General features: G+C 41.2%; 1 protein-coding gene across 3 annotated transcripts in view; it reads right to left on the bottom strand.

The window, feature by feature from the left end:
• Nucleotides 1-16,319, bottom strand: part of STK32C (serine/threonine kinase 32C) — a 277,360-nt gene that overhangs the window by 118,571 nt on the left and 142,470 nt on the right. For all 3 annotated transcript variants that reach the window (XM_014611373.3, XM_019482914.2, XM_019482915.2), the window contains exon 2: nucleotides 10,647-10,702. In XM_014611373.3, the coding sequence (XP_014466859.2) occupies nucleotides 10,647-10,702 (56 nt within the window). The remainder of the gene's footprint in view (nucleotides 1-10,646; nucleotides 10,703-16,319) is intronic.

Below are 16,319 nucleotides of genomic sequence, written 5' to 3'. Positions count from 1 at the left end.
CAGTACAAAGAAAACCTGAGCTAATATAGCAGCACAGAGCTCCACGGAGAAGCAGGGTAAATCAATCTGTTCGAAGTTCCATGCTAACATGGCTAAACTGCTTTCAGTACCCAGTCTAGCTTCTTTAAAGCTGGCTTCAATATCTATACACTATACTATAGAGTATAGACTGCAGTACAGACGTGTTTAAACTGTGTCAACAATGGAATGGCCACCATGGTGACATTCTTTTGGATAGATCCTGCTGCATGCTCAGGCTGATTGGGAAAAACCCAGAAAATTGTACATCAGGGGCCCAAAACAAAAAACCAAACAGCTTCAGAGAGACAGGAGCTTTCTTACCCCAGATTCCCAGTGAGAGTTGGCAAAACAGACAAAGAAAGAGGAGGAGGATCTGAACATATGAAAGGAATATCAGGTGTTTTAGTTTGTCTCTGCTGCATAAAAGAGAAGCCTATTAGTTTTCGGTAAAGCGGAGGATAGAGGAGGTTAAACGCATGTGTAGGTTGATTGCCATTTTAAAATGATCCTTTTCCAACTACTAAGTAAAAAAAAAAGACATATTTCTTTAAAAAGTCTGTTAGAGACTATCACTAATCAGAGGTTCCCAAAGATGGGGAATGCAGGTACACAAAACCTAGTCAGATCTACAGCATTGTCAAGCAGTTAGGAAACATGGGGCAGTCCACTCAAGTTTGGGTCTAAGAGTATGTCTACACTGCAGTCAAAATGTGATGGAGTGCAGCTCCTATAGAGATACCCAGGGTAGCCTGGATACCAATAGCAGCATGACTGCAACAGCTTGGAGCTTACTATGAGGCTGCAGATTCTGCCTCAGGCAGTATCCATTCAGGTGGCTACCCCACAATGAACTCCATTCTGCCGTGTCTACATGAATGTCAGACCCAAACCAGGTAGTTTAAAACTAGCTAAGGTAGACGTACAAAAGCTGCAGTCATACCACTGAGTGCAGCATATGTGGACATACCCAAAGGGGGAAGGACTATGAGATTCACAGTTTAGAGGACTAACTCCTGAGAAGGTGCTTTCAGAAAGACCACAAGGAGGGCTGAGATATATCTCCCATCATAACTATGATAACTTTCCTGTATATAACACTGTGAAATTGCTGTAGAAAAGATTGCTCTAATTCACAAGTAATAAAAGGCCTGCCACTTGCCTCCTCCCAAAAAGAGCATCTATACAGAGTGAAATGGACAACTTGATCTGCAGGTAACAATGAATTCAATTCTATTCCTGTATTGATAGCAGCGTAGCTCTCTTGTTTTGATCGTGGTTCTCTCTCTCTCAGAACAGCATCTTCTTGAGATCTCATCTTGAATGGATACTTTCAATTTTTTCACAGAAAATTGTGCATCTCTCCAATTTCTAAGTGTATTAAAAAGCAGGGGTTTTTTGAAAATCCCCTTTCTATAGAGCCTGCTCATTATAAAAAACCTTTTTACTACCAGATACATTCCACAAAATCATAATGTGAGCTAAAAAAAATGTACAAAAGACTCACCAGCAAAGAGAGACAGAGACGTGTCCAAATCCACGAGAAACCTATCCATGAATGGCCCTCTGGAACATTTCATTTCAACATTGTCTAGTAGCAGGCTGACCAAGACTTCAATTTGTGTTGAAGAATTCTGAGACATTATTATTTCTTCTGCAGCCATGAATTCAGAGAAGTTTCCCGTAACCTAGCTAACTCTTTTTCATTTTAAAACAGCATAGGCTGGCTCAGATTGAATAAGGAAGCTTGCATGAAGAAAATGGTCTAGGGGAGAGAAAATGAACCTTTGACATGTTCCAGACTGGTCTCAGCTATTAAGGGTTTAAGCCAGGTTGAGTCACATTTTTAAAGCCACTGAGATGCTTAAAGAAATGCATATGTGCTAGCTGGATCTTTAAAAGCATCTAGGATCTAGCTCTCATTTTGTTTAAAGTAACTTCTCTTTCCGGCTGTTGGCCAGACTCTGATGCTTCATTCTGAAGACATCTTCATGGCTACAATGTCTTTCCTTCATCTGAAGGTTCTTCCCTAAATAAAATCAGCTCAGACCAGAGTCAATGCAAAACAAATTTATTTGTATACATGTCCCATATAACATGCATTATGCACATATAAAATTATATAATTTAGGCCATTTATATGGTCATTTACATTTCTTGATTTCTGTGGATATCCTAGACCCTCAGGGCAATTTGACCCGTTCCTAATAAATAGCACTAAAGGTGTTGAGAATGAGAATATCTGTCCTAACTGTCAGGTTTTTTCAGAGCCTCTAATTTACAGTATGAACCTTATTCTAGCACATTCACACTTCAAAATGAGGAAAATTATTTGCACTGGGGTGCACGGATAAGAGATTTTTGGGGCTGATACTGATAGCCGATTTTTAAGGAGGCACATCGGCCGATACCGATCCGATACGCAGCTCTTCAGCTTCAGAGCTTGAAGAGCTGCATCCAGCTGGTAAATGTGGTGTGGTGGAAAGAGAAGGAAGGGGGGGGGGCAGATCAAGGCCCCTGCGGTGAGGGAGGGAATGGGGCTGGGGCAGGGGCAGGCACTGACCAGCTGGGGAGGGGAGGGGCACGGGACAGATCCACGAGTGGCTCGTCCAGGGTGTGCGGGGTGTGCCCCCCAAGATCTGCGCAGTGCGGGGAGGGTGTCAGCTGTGGGCTGGTGCCAGGGCCAGCCCACACCCTCCCTCACCATGGGGCCCTTGATCTGCTTCCCCACAGCCCTTCTCCCTCCCCTCCCACCACACCAGACTTACCAGCTGCATGCAGCACTCCATTCTGCCAGCTCTGCTCCTCATTGCCTACATGCTGCACTGCGGCTGTGCGCACACACGGACATTTACTGGACAAATTATCAGCTGCATCAAGCCAATTTCTGATGCAGATAATTTTCTTTATATCGGTGCTGATCTGATATCGGACCGATGTATTGGTGGTGCACCTCCAATTTGGACCTCGTGTGCTATAATACAATCCCTGTACTGAAGACTGTACAGTCCTAATAGGCAGGCAAAGGGTGTGAGGAGAAACAGGCAAAGAAAAATCAAGTGACTTACCCAATTTAGATAGAAGGTCATTGATAATGCTGGAATAGAACCTAAGTCACCTGACTGTCAGCTCAATCCCCTGTCCACTAGACATCACTGCTTTTTCTCAACTGAGTCACAATTCATATACTAGCACCTACAGTTCATAAGGTAGATGGTTAAAAACCAAAAGAAGCTCTATCAAGCTTTAAATATCAAATCTGGAGGGTAGAAATATCAAATCTGGAGGGTAGCTTTATCCTATACATAATTATACATGACTATTGAAAGACTTTTTCATGTCGAATAGATTTTCGCTTTACCAGGGCAATTCATTATATTGACATAATTATCAAGAAAGATGATAGACGTATGACTCAATACAGCATGTTCTTAATGATACATATAGAACTCTGATGACTGATATGCTGCTCTGTGTTTGACTTCATCTTTCTTTAAGCATGCAGAGCTAAAAAAAGAATCTCCAGCATGCTGCAGCGCTTTGCAAAGTCAAAGAGGTATTGCCCAGGGATAAATGCTTTTTTCTTTTCCAATTCTATTTTACATTTTACATGTGATTAATTAGTTTTCCAATTGCCTGTTAGAATCAATCCCTGTTTCTTTGATGGTGTGTGATTCAGAATAGAGGGTGCAGAGTCCTCAAGTAAACAAGGCTTGACAGCTACAGACAGCAACTTGGAAAAAAAATGCCCCATTGATTCCCTAGCCCCTTTTCCAGTGTATGTGGAAGAGTACAGTGAGCATAGGGTCATTCAGGCAGTGCATACTGGAGGTTGTATACAATAAGGATATGAATGGAGCATCAAATGATAGGTTCCTGGCTCAAAAAAGAGGGAATTTTTGTGTTTCACAGAATCCCCATTTCTTCACTCCCCTTTCCCCTCCCCCCCCCAAATTAAATTATTTCAAACCAATCCCTTTTCTTCCCCTCCAAAGCCTAATTGAATTTTTGCTTTTATTTTTGTTCAGTTCCTGTATGTATGAATCACTAGGGTTAAGAGTTCATGCAGCTTCTCATGTGAAGTGGTTGGAAATCATAAGAAGCTGACACTGAACTAACAAATTATCATCCCCCAGTTTTGCTTCAATAGGTCCATTCTCCCTGAGTTCCTGTCCAGTTCACCCCCTTTGAAATGAGTCTCTGTTCTGTGACTCTGTAATTTCAATATTTTTCCCTTCTCTATTTCTGTCTTGATTGAGACAGAGACATTAGTAAGTACCCCAAATACACTGTAGTATTTAAACACTTTCATTAGTTAAAGCATTTATTGTACTTTTACTATTCAGTGAAAATCAACTTTTACTAAAATAAATTTTCCCACACTTTGCTAGTGGAAACTGATAGTGGCACATCCTGCTGTCTATACCTACAAATTTTGTTTTACTACTCCCACATTTTGAAATGTTGAACTGAATGGTAACACAACCTGACTGGAAATGAGTCATACAGTTGGGCCAAAGTTTATGCTATAGCTCAGTGCATGAATTATAATAGAATGACAAGACTTATGGAGCTCTTGCCTTCATTTACCTGATTATTTTGTGTTCACAAACAATAATGCTTTCCAATTTAAATCTGTTAATTAGTGGCCAGGACTAGATAAAAATTTATCAACACTAAAATACCCCCAACAAACTAACTATTGGCTGTGATCTAATTATGGGTTTATAAACAGACAACACTTTTCCTTGCTGCTTTGTCCTCATAAATCTATTTCCAATATTTAATATGTGCCCTTTCCTTTGTTGTAACAATACTGAGCATCTAATTAGGGTCTTCTACACTGGTTTTCTTCTCTTGCTAATGCAAGATTTTAAAAATTCCCTTCAATTTTCTGAACTGAATGATTCCTTCTAGTGGTTCTGAACTACAGCTTAACTCTTTTTTACAGGGACCAGAATATTTACAACTAAGACAATCTATTACCAGCCTAGAACAGAAATGACTGAAGTTTTGGCCCATCAGCTAAATGGAATCCATCTGGTGACACAAAGCAGTTCACTTCGACTCTTCATTATTAAGTCTTACAGCGTAGTGCTTACTCTAGATACAGGGCAAAAGTGTGCAATATCAAGATATAACACTTGTAGGTTCAGACTCTGATTTCTGTTACCCTATTATGAATGTAGCGTAACTTCACTGTGGTCAGAGGAGTGATGCTGATTTTCACTGATGCAAATGAGATCAGAATTTGCCATGTAGTATTTATATGCTAGAACTAATAATCTCTATGAATAACTCCATGTCCCAAATGAAGGCGGGTTACAATCTGCTCCATTTTATGCAAATTATTAAAAGTGCTGCTTATCACACTCTAGGCCAACTGACAGTTCAAACTTTGATTGGTAAAAGTTTGGTTTCTCTGGCCTGTAACATACTTCCCATGAAATGCTGAATAGATGAGAGTTCAGTTCTCATTTCAGGTGCATGGGCCCCCCATCACTGGTGCAAAACTCAATAGCAAATGCAAACCAAAAAGTGAAGCATCTAAGAATTAAACAGACCGAAAGTTTCTGTTGTGGCCTAAGTGAAAATGCAATGTTACATAGCCCTGGAATGTCTTGTGTTCTCCAAGTTTTGGTAATGCTTTTGATGAGCAACCTGGGCAAGATTACTGATTACTGGGTGTGGAGAGACAACATTGCACAATACAACTTGTGTGACATGGCAGTAAACCTGACCCAAGGGAGAAGCCATGCTCATCCCCCCGCCCCCGGGGTAAAACTGCAACAAAATATATTAAGACTAGGTGACTGCATGTTGCACTTCATCAGTACTAGCAGCATAATGGGGAAGCAGAGGCTGACTGCAGAAAAACATTACAACTAGTGCTCCTAAGGCATACCTTATGACCATGTAGGTTAATGTAATTCACAGCCTCATTTTCCCTGGCCCTTGGCATACCTGGGATGCAACACAGTGGAAGCAAAAGGCTACTAAGATCAGCTGTTTGATGTCCTTCCACCAAATAAATATTTCATCATCATGGCTAAGTACAGACATTCAAAAAGCCCAAGGCACAACTAACCTAAGTTATGTGGTTTTCTGCAAGCAGCAGTTTAGATCAGTAGCAAATGGAACATACGTTCACCCTTGGGTTGGGGGACAAATCTTAGATTGCCATTTTTAAACCAGTCTACGTGTGCCACACTTCTGTTCTGCTATGCATATAGACTGGTTTCTGATCACTTATACCAGTAAAAGTGTAATATTTGTACCAGGCCCAAAGTTTCAAAATAGTGCATGGAGGTCAGAGTAGGAGACAGAAACAAGTCCAAGAGATGTGGTTTTCTCTTGATGACCCCAATTCATACCAATGGCAGTGACCAGTTCTAATCCAATGTGAATCCCAGATCTGCACATAAACCTGTTGATATGACTGTTACATATTGTTATTGTTAGCAAGTACAGTTATCGTTCTTTGCCTCTTTTGATGTGCTCATTCACAAGGTTAACACTGATGAAGCAAATTGGAGGCAAGTGCTACCACTGTAACCACACATGCTGCTCACTCTTCTCACAAAAGCAAACTACATTTGAAAGGCAAGGACATAACACATCATATACCCTGGCAGCAGGCGTTGATGTTAAGCTTTTCACAGCCTACAGAACAGTGAATTGCTCAACAAGGGAAAAATATCTGTTAGCAATGTTATGTAGTGTGCTCTTTAGGGGCAGAATTGAAGACATAGTCAGAGCCTCCAGATGTAAATTTTGGTGCAAATGTTATAGATTTTGACACCAGCATTTTGTTTGCATAGATTTTCTACCTAATTTGAGAAGAATCATTATCAGAGGACATCTTTAATAGCCACTATCAACAAGAATGTAACGAGTGTTTTAGCACTTTTGTATCTCTAATCCCATAACAATTTGAGGGGCTACATTGATACATTTCATCCCTGCTTTTAATTCATATACTTAGTGAAACCTGAATGTTACATCTACCTATTTGGCAATACACACTGAACACATGTAAAAGTTACACAATGTTTTCACATAGGTTGGACCCTTATGCTCAGAATAAGTTATTACCCCCCCCCAAAAAGCCCCTTATCTTGATCATTTTGCCTTTTTGGGAATACTGCTGTATCTAGGCTTCTAGTAACTAAGCAGTGAAAGAAGGACATGGTCAGAACAATAGAATGTTATTCATGCTTCAATTTCCCTGGCACACGTTCATATACTTAATAATAGGCTCTTTCATTTTACATATACTTTAAGAATTAAGAAAATTACATTAAGTGCATCAAGTAAAATCTTCTAACACTATGGGAGATATTTTAAATATTAGATCTACTTTACTCAACACACAATAGCTTCCTAAATATATTATTCTCAAAGAGCATAACTTAATCATCTATAATTACCCCAAATCTTAAAATAGCATGATAAGTAATACTTACTTTTGAGATTAAGAAACTGACACTAAATGACAAGATTAAAATTTCACAGATGCAATATTAATAAGCACACTCTACCTTATGGTCTTATTCCACCACTTTACATACTTTACTTATAACTGCTTTATTTTTTTGTTTATTATTTCTTTGTCTTGCAGTAGCATGCAAAGATCCAGCCCTAGTGTGCTGAACAATATACATGAGTGTAACAAAAAATGATGGCCCCTGACTCGATAAACTTCCAGTATAATTATAATTTGTAAGACAAGAGATGAACAGCAGGAAAGAAAAGTTAATAGGGAGATAAGCACAATTGTCATTACCAGCAGCCATAAAACACTAACTAAGTACTGAAAACTTCAAAAGACGCTCTCTTCAGGCAGATCTTCAGCTGGTGTAAATTGTTTTAGGTCCCCTGACCTCTATAGAGCTCTGATGATTTTACCAGGTGAGTATCTGCTCCTATGCTATTTTATTCATTTCCCATGGTTTGTATCTTTAGATTTGAAACCTAACATTTTATCCCCTACCAGTTTTCTTTTCCTTTTGTGCTTAAGAGATGCTATACATTTAGCCTGTCATTGAAAATGTGTCTAATTTCATTTAAAAACCACTCTTTCTATGACTTAAATAAGGGATGGACAATATGGCCTGTGGGCCAGATCTGGCCTGGCAAAGGGATTTTATCCAGCTGGCAGCAGGTCCCTTGGCCTTGCCTGGTTCTATCATGAGGGGCAGCCCAGGCCATGGCATGCATATGTGGCTGGTCCTGCTGCAACCAGGCATACAGTGGGGCTGGGGCAATGTGGTGGCCAGACCCTATTTCCCAGAAGTGGCAGCTTCTTCTGTCTGTTGTGGCCACTGGCCCTAGCCCCGCTGCCCGACTACCCCGGCCTGTGTGCCCCACATCCACCACTGGGGACCACTGGATGGAGCGAATGGGAGGATCTCCATGGAGACTGGCCTGGGACATGGGCAGGCAGGGCATGCTCAGTTTGGTGGATGGGATGAGGCAGGACAGCCTGAATGGCACCCAGGAGTGGGACGGGTGGGTTAGTGGGGCTGGGGCCAGGATCTTGTGGAGGTAACAGCATGGGACCAGAGCTCTTAGCAGAGCCATGATCTGCTGCCTACATGTTCCTGCAATGGGCATGAGTTCTGCAGGCAGGGCTGTACCAGGGCTCTGGCCATGCAGTGTCACTGCCCCAAGATCCTAGCCCTAGCCCCATCTTACACCCAGATGCCACTCCCCACCACCCATGGCCCCATCCCATTTGCCCAGCAGAGTGTAACCTGCCCATGTGGGTCCCAAGCCAGTCCCAGGACCAGGATCACCAAGTGGTGACAGTGTGGGGCCAAGCTCTAGGACAGAGCCACTTAGGAGGTTTTGATGAGCTGCTGCAGGTGGTACTGACCCAGCCTGCAACAGCTCACAAAAATTCCCTAAGTGGCCCTCCAGCCCAAATAATTGTCCACCACAACTTAAATAGTAGCTTAGCGTAGTATACCATGCAGGCTCATCGTAGGGCCAACAGGACTCCACATGGGTGGAACAGGCCCTTAATGTGTGATAACGATGGAATGAATGCTTCTCTGTGTCTCTCAATTAATTCTCAGCAAAAAGCACAAAACATTTTAGGAAACCAAATACTGGATATTTTTGTCTTGTTGCTTATTTTGTTTTACTGGATCTATGAAATGTCTATAATTGTGTGTGTGTGTGTTATGTAGCTTCTCATCAAGACAGTGGTTGGTTTTGCATTCCAACTGCTTTCTCTATACCATCACTACTTCTAACAATTAAGGAATCAATACTTTTTTTTTTTTTAAGTGCTGTTAAGTCAGTTTGTGTTTCTCACAACTTAAACATTTCATCTTTAAAAAAAAATCCTAGAGACCCATTTCTCTGTCCTGAGTCCCAACACATTAATTTTTAAATGTCCATTTTCAAACAAAGATTAGCACTTGTTCAGTAGCAGGTACGAAGGCTACAGTCACTAGATTTGATAATTCTGCCAATGTGCTAGTATCACGACTACTGCTGCTACTTTTGCTCTTCCTTGTGTGGCAGGTGCCTCAGCTGAATAGAGGAGACCTTAGAGGGCAAATGCCTTTAGGACACAGTAAACTAACTGCAGCAGAAGAAATGTGGAGCAGCAGCAATGAAATAAAATGTCAGCTCAAAGTGAGAGGAAAGATGCCCTTAATACAAGGACAAAAATATACAAATGTACTTTGTAAATACTACAAAGAAAATAAATAGCACAGAATATAAATGTCAAGAAAGAGAAGCACACTGACAAATTCAGGTCAGTGTGATTAAAGCAGCAAATAATTATCTTGGATGGAACATAGAGATATGCTATAAACAAATTTAAAAAAAAAACCCAAACCATATCAATTATTTTTAAAAAACAATATATAATTTTCTAGTGCTGTTCTGACTTTTAAACACCACACTATTTTTATTATTTTGCAAAATAACTAACAAATAAAACCTTATATTCAAGTAGTTCTTAAGAGAAATATAGTCCAAGTGGCCTCCAACACCATGTGACTTATTTTGACCAATCATAACCAACAAATCTATCTTGGAAACAGAAATATTAAGATATATATTTGCCTTAAGAAGTTACAATTATCTTAATATATTTAAAAGAATTCTATGATACTTGAGATGTAGCTAAGTTTTTCACTTTAAAAAATGTTGAATTTTCATGGGGAGACCAAGGATCAAAACAGGAAAAATAGCAATGATTGAGACTGTAGTCGTGAAGGCCCAGGAAATACGTGAGGGGCAAGGATTTTTGAGGATAGCCTCTCTTATTGGACCAATTGCACAGTTGGGATACATTTAGACAAGCTTTTAAAGATAACGCAGTCAGTGCATTATTCAAATCTGAAGAAGAATTCATTGCGGTGGAAAGCTTGCCTAAGTCTATCCCAACCATGGAGTTGATCCGGTAAAAGATATAATCCACAAAAATCCTTGCCTTTCATAAAAGCCAACAAAATACTTTCTTGAATAAAAAATTGCCCAGTTACTGCCCAGTCAATCTCTGTCAGCATCATTACTCATGCTATACGAAACAGTATGCACATAATTTGTTTCAAGTTCTAACGCACCTGATAAAGCACATGAACAGGTTCAAAATATTAGCTTACCTTGCCAAAGCTTCCCTTCCCAATTGCTCGGAGTATCTGGAAGTGGTCAAAGTTCACTATTGAATAAAAATAAAAACAAGTTTTACGTTCTAATTTCTAGGTGATTTCCCAACAAGTTCTTAAAATTAAATGTAAGAGAAAGTCCAAGATATCCAACCGAAACAACTGATCGGTATTTCACCACTTGGACAAGTAATTGCTAACATGATCCATATATTCTACAGAATATAAAACACATTGATGATTTACAGAAAACCAAAGGAAACAGCTCTTTTTATCAGACTGAAGTTTGACTGATTGCCTTGTGCGCCCCTTTTCCCTCACCATATCTAATACCTTCAATTTTCTTACTCTTGAGGTTACTCTCATTCCAAATTCCTGGATTTCTCTTACATTGCATATTAAAAAATAAAGCTGACATAACTAGAGGTCAAATACTAATCTTTCCAGTGAGTAATACCTCCATCCATAAGCAACCCGACTGGGTTTGTGACCCATTTCTGGTGTGGGTAGAATTTTCATGGGGTCACAACCTGCTAGGATAGGTGCTTTACAGATATGACCACTGTAATAAAGGGGAATTAGTTGAATTAATTTAGGTCTCCATATAAATAGATTTGATACAGTTTGAAAAAATAATAACTGTAAACTATAAAAAAAAAAAACAACCCAAAAGAGTGAATGACCACGTGTGGTTATGGGCAGCACAGAAGGAAGCAATTCAGGGAAACATCACAAATAACTAACTGTAAACTCAAAGTCCTACTGTCAAATAAATACAGTTTTTGTATATTTAAACTTACAGGTGGCTCTTGTCCTTGCTGTTATTGCACACAAAGTGTGTTGTCACACTGCATAGGCACAGGTCAGTACTGATTATACATACCCAGCAGCCAGAGTGGATGTTACTTATGCTATCAAAAAGTCAATGTTGTGAATCTGGGTCATTGACTTCTATTTGCTTGATCTGTATATCCATCTGTATTTTGTATGTTGGTGATTCCAGAGTAATGGGCAAACAGAATGGTGTAGATATAACACTTTAATTATGTGTTGTGTTGCCAAATCAGCAACCACTATAAACAAAAAAAATATAACTACTAACCCACTGCTGTGATCTCAACAGTGTATCTCAAACAAGCAAGGGGCTGGACCCAATGACATGCAAAGTCCCCTTCAGCCCCAGCATTATGAAACTATGAAAGGATGTTAGATAGTCCTATCTAAAAGGTGCTACATAGTCCTATCATTCTATGTAATTATACAATCCCTATTACTCTACATCCAGAGTATCTTGCTGATATTAATAAGTGTTTTAATATCATTTATCATGCTACAAAGAGGTAGCAAGGGGTCCGGTTTACCAGTGGGGAACTGAGACACAGAGAGGTTAAATGACTTGCCAAAGGTCACACAAGAAGAATATGGCAAAGCCAGGAATGTAATATGCCAAGTTCCCTCCAGTGCCTTTAAACTCAATAAGCTTCTTTCCTCTCTAAAGGGTCTAATCCAAAAGCCATTTCAGTCAATGGAAAGGCTCTCACTGGTCTTGTGTAAAGGACCTCTAAAGATATGATTTACTATTAAACAATAATATTTTTTTATTGAAAAACTGTTCCAGCTAAAACACTTGCCTACCCTATATCCCCCAGAGCTGGCACACATCTGGCAAGAGATTCAAATTGTGCATACTCCAACAAATCTATGCTTACACGTCCTTCTGTAAGAAATTGACAAGAATCCAGTTAGACTGAAGTGGGCAAGGTTTAAGCCCACAAAATATGTTTTTGAGTAATTAAAATAAAGGACAATGCTCATGTTCTGAGAAGCTCCTAATGTTGCTCCAGCAGTAAAACTTCCAAAGACTTTTTATTATGAAAATCCATCATTCCTAATGTATTAAACTGAGATGCTGTGTTTAAAAAAGATATATTTTTCTTTATCCATGACTACAAATGAGCTAAAAGGCACCTTCTACTTTATAGTCAAGAGACAGCTCAAAATATGCACATTTACTATGTATAGCTTGAACCAATCTGTAAGGAAACATTGTATTTAATCAATTGAATAGGCAGTATTTATTTACTTAAACCACAAATGAGGTATAATGAGCTACTGCTCATTTTTCTTCACTTGCATAAATTCCTTATAGAAAAGCTATGCAGAGGAGATTCTAATAAAGAAAAAAAACAAGCTGCAACATCTTAAAAATCTCTGCTAGCAGTATATTACTTTTTGTGCACAATGCATATTATTACTAAAAATGACAACATATCTCTACAGAGTATGTGATTATCCCTGAAATAGAAGTCTTAAACTTGCCTGGAACAATTATGTATGCTCTGGAGATTTCACTTTTTTTGTGAGTTGACAAGAGGAATCTGTCTTTCACTAACAACTAGAATATCTTATTATTTTGGGATGATTTGTACTAGCCTGAGTCATGTATAAATGCTAGTGAAGAATTTCATGACACATACTCCCAACAAGCAAGGAGATGACAGCTGTTGCCTATTCACAGGACCATATTCACCCACTACGTTGACTTCAGTGTGGAATAGTTTTGACATTCACAATCTGTAAGTACAATAATGGCTTTGGCTTGACGTTTCACTGAAGGAACCTATGGGGGAGGGGGTGAAGCTGAAAACTTTTCTATAAATGATAAATTAAATTGAATGTAGCCAAATAATAGAACTAACTTTTTGATAACCTTGCAGATAAATACTACCTCTATGGGTTGAACTTTCCCAAAGGCTACTTAGAGCCTTGTAAAGCAAAAAAGTTAATTGTTCCTATTGACTTTTCTGACAACTTATTATCAATGTCACCTTTTAGTTAAGTGGAACTGTAGAATAGAAAGCTTTCACATTTGTCATGAGAGGCAAGTGTCCTCCCTATGAGATCCTTACTGGCCTCAACAAAAAAACCTGAGTCATCAATGAGATTAATATGCAGTGTTTTTGATGACTTTGGCACAGGCTGTTTTTTGTTTTTAATTTCAAGGAATGCATGCAAAGCATAAGAGTGTCAGGTTGTGATGCTGCTGTTGAACTTAATCAAACCTTAGATTATACAGTCTGCTCAAAAACATGATGCTCTCTTCTACTTCTCAACAATGATTTAATAGCAGATGCACCAGTGTGCTATTTAGTAACTGACATCCCATGGTTTTTACAAAATCTGTTATATTACCAAGTGGAACTGAATTCACAGCTTCTCTTTCCCAGTATGTAAGTTTCATTCTATACCATTTCTTTTTGTACAGAATTTTTAAGCACATGGATTCTTAGCCATCAATTAAGTGTGTGTATCTAGGACTTGGTCAGGACTATGAAGGTTTCCCCATAATTTTTATGTAAATTTATTTCTCTAATTTATTCAGTGTTTATATGATACAAGAGCTAAAAATATGGCAAGTAAAAATACAGCACAGTCTTGTCCTTATGGCCTAATTAGTAGGCACTTCACAATATCATAACTTGATTTAGGGGTTTGCTGAGACAAGGATTGGTCTTCTAAAGTCTGGCTAGAGATGGGCCTGAGGCAAACAGCTCTGAATCCAAATTCCTCCATACTAAGACAGTGCTAACCCCACAATGGATCTGAATATCCCCATTAGCCATCTGAGACACAAAGCAGATATACAACACATATCTACACCTAATACTGCAGGGTATTATGGAAGGACCCAGCTCCCTTTTAAAAGAGTCTAGACACAGAAGCATAGGTTGTGTGTTGGCTAAATTATCCTGCACCTCAATATGGCAAATTGCTTGGGCAGAGCCTCCACGTTGCTATGGCTAGACTGATTCTACTACTTAAACTAACCTGTTTAGAGTTATCTTAAATATCTCTATACAACACGGCAGGCATTGTGGGACAGATCAGGAGTTCTGTAGAGCACTGTACCATAGAGAAGTATAAACCCTTTCCCAATCATGTTGGTGTTCTGAGAGAATCATAGAAAAGTTGCCTTGGTATGGACCTCAGGAGGTCACCTAGTCCAATCCCCTCCTCAAGGCAGGATGATCTGTAATTAACTCACCCTAAACAAGTGTGTGTCTAGCCTGTGCTTAAACTTTGGGAACAACTCCCTCACACAGCTACTAAGCACAATGCTCAGAATATTAAAATGCCCTTCTAACTTGCCATAGGTTAAGCAGGGGGATGAAGGCAGTGTTGATGTCCTACCACTGGAAGGACAGGAAGTAGTTTGTTAAAATATGCTCAAGAAATCCAAGAAAGAAGATAATGCCTCCCCCCAAACCCTACTACAGAGAAAGGTGAAAACTCCCACAGTCCATGCCATTTGACTATGGGATTAATATTTTTCCCCCCGATCTCAAATATAGTGAATAGTAAGACCTTGAATGAGGAGCAAGATCCTCTGGGTTTTCTAATTCCCAGCAGGACTGGCAAAATCCCCACCCAATGTTTTTGAGAAAATCAAAAAAGAAAGAAAAAGCCAAGTCTCAGTAGCAATCAAGAAGGGGGAAAATTCCTTCCTAGTTCTGTGTGGGAATGAGCACAAGCCTAAAAACATGAGTTAACCAGACACCATCTATTCTACAGAGAGCTAGGGATCACTAACACGACTCTGTGTCTCACACAAACTCCCTTTCTGTCATCCTACACCAGGGGTGGGCAATTATTTTGGGCAGAGGGCTGCTCAGTGAGTTTTGGCAAGCTGTTGAGGGCTGCATGGGAAGCCCCGGGGGGGGAGGCCCAGCCCCACAACCCTGCAGGGGCCTGGCAGCAACTCACCCCCCCCCCCCCACTCTGGGACAGGTGGGGAGGTTGCACCAGGAGCTGGAGTGGAGCCGTGGCCACTTTTCTGCTTCAGAAGCTCCTGCTGCTTCCAGGAGGCGGAGGGCCCCAGGGAAACTCCTGGCTGGCACTAGGAGCAGTGCAGGGGGGTTCCTGAGGCTGCTGGGGGCAGCACAACCCAACAGGGATGTGGCCCAGGACAGGGAAAGCCCAGGGAGGTGGCACAGAAGTTGCATCCCGTGCCTGAGGCTTGGGATGGCAACAACCTGGCTGCCCCCACCATGGACTGGGCTGCTGCCCCAGGGGGAAGGCCCAGCTCCCCCCACCCTGCAAGGGCGCAGCAGCAGCTCACCCCCTGGCCCCAGGAGGGGCGGGGAGGCTACACCAGGAGCTGGAGCAGAGCCACAGCTGCTTTTTTGCTCCAGAAGCTCCTGCAGCCTCCCTGGACTTCCCACACTCTGAGCTGGGACCCTGCCAGGTCGCAGCCTCAGGAGGCAACCCATGCTCCCCCCAGGGCTGGCCAGGAGCTTCCCCAGGACCCCTGGGCTCCTCGCAGCTGCAGGAGCTTCTGAAGCAGAAAAGCAGCCGTGGCTCTGCTTTCACTCCTGGTGCAGCTTTCATCCTGGGGCCAGGGAGCAAGCTGCCACTGGGCCCCTGTGGGACGGGGAGGCCCGGGCCTTCCCTCTGGGGCAGCGGCACCCACTGGAGCCTCCTGTGGGGAGCGCAGCTGGGCCATTGCCGCCACAAGGCTCAGGCGCATGATTCAAGTTCTGCACTGCCTCCCTGTACTTCCTGTGCCCTGGGCCACGTCCCCACCAGCTCGTACCACCCCCAGCAGCCCCAGATGCCCCCTGTACATTGCCCAGGGCTGGATAGGGGGCTGGGAACCAGCAACAGCCAGGC

Source organism: Alligator mississippiensis, chromosome 6, assembly GCF_030867095.1.
Source record: "Alligator mississippiensis isolate rAllMis1 chromosome 6, rAllMis1, whole genome shotgun sequence".
Classification (NCBI taxonomy): domain Eukaryota; kingdom Metazoa; phylum Chordata; order Crocodylia; family Alligatoridae; genus Alligator; species Alligator mississippiensis.
The sequence above is the reverse complement of the archived record's forward strand: the minus strand, read 5'-3'. Positions and strand labels throughout refer to the sequence as shown.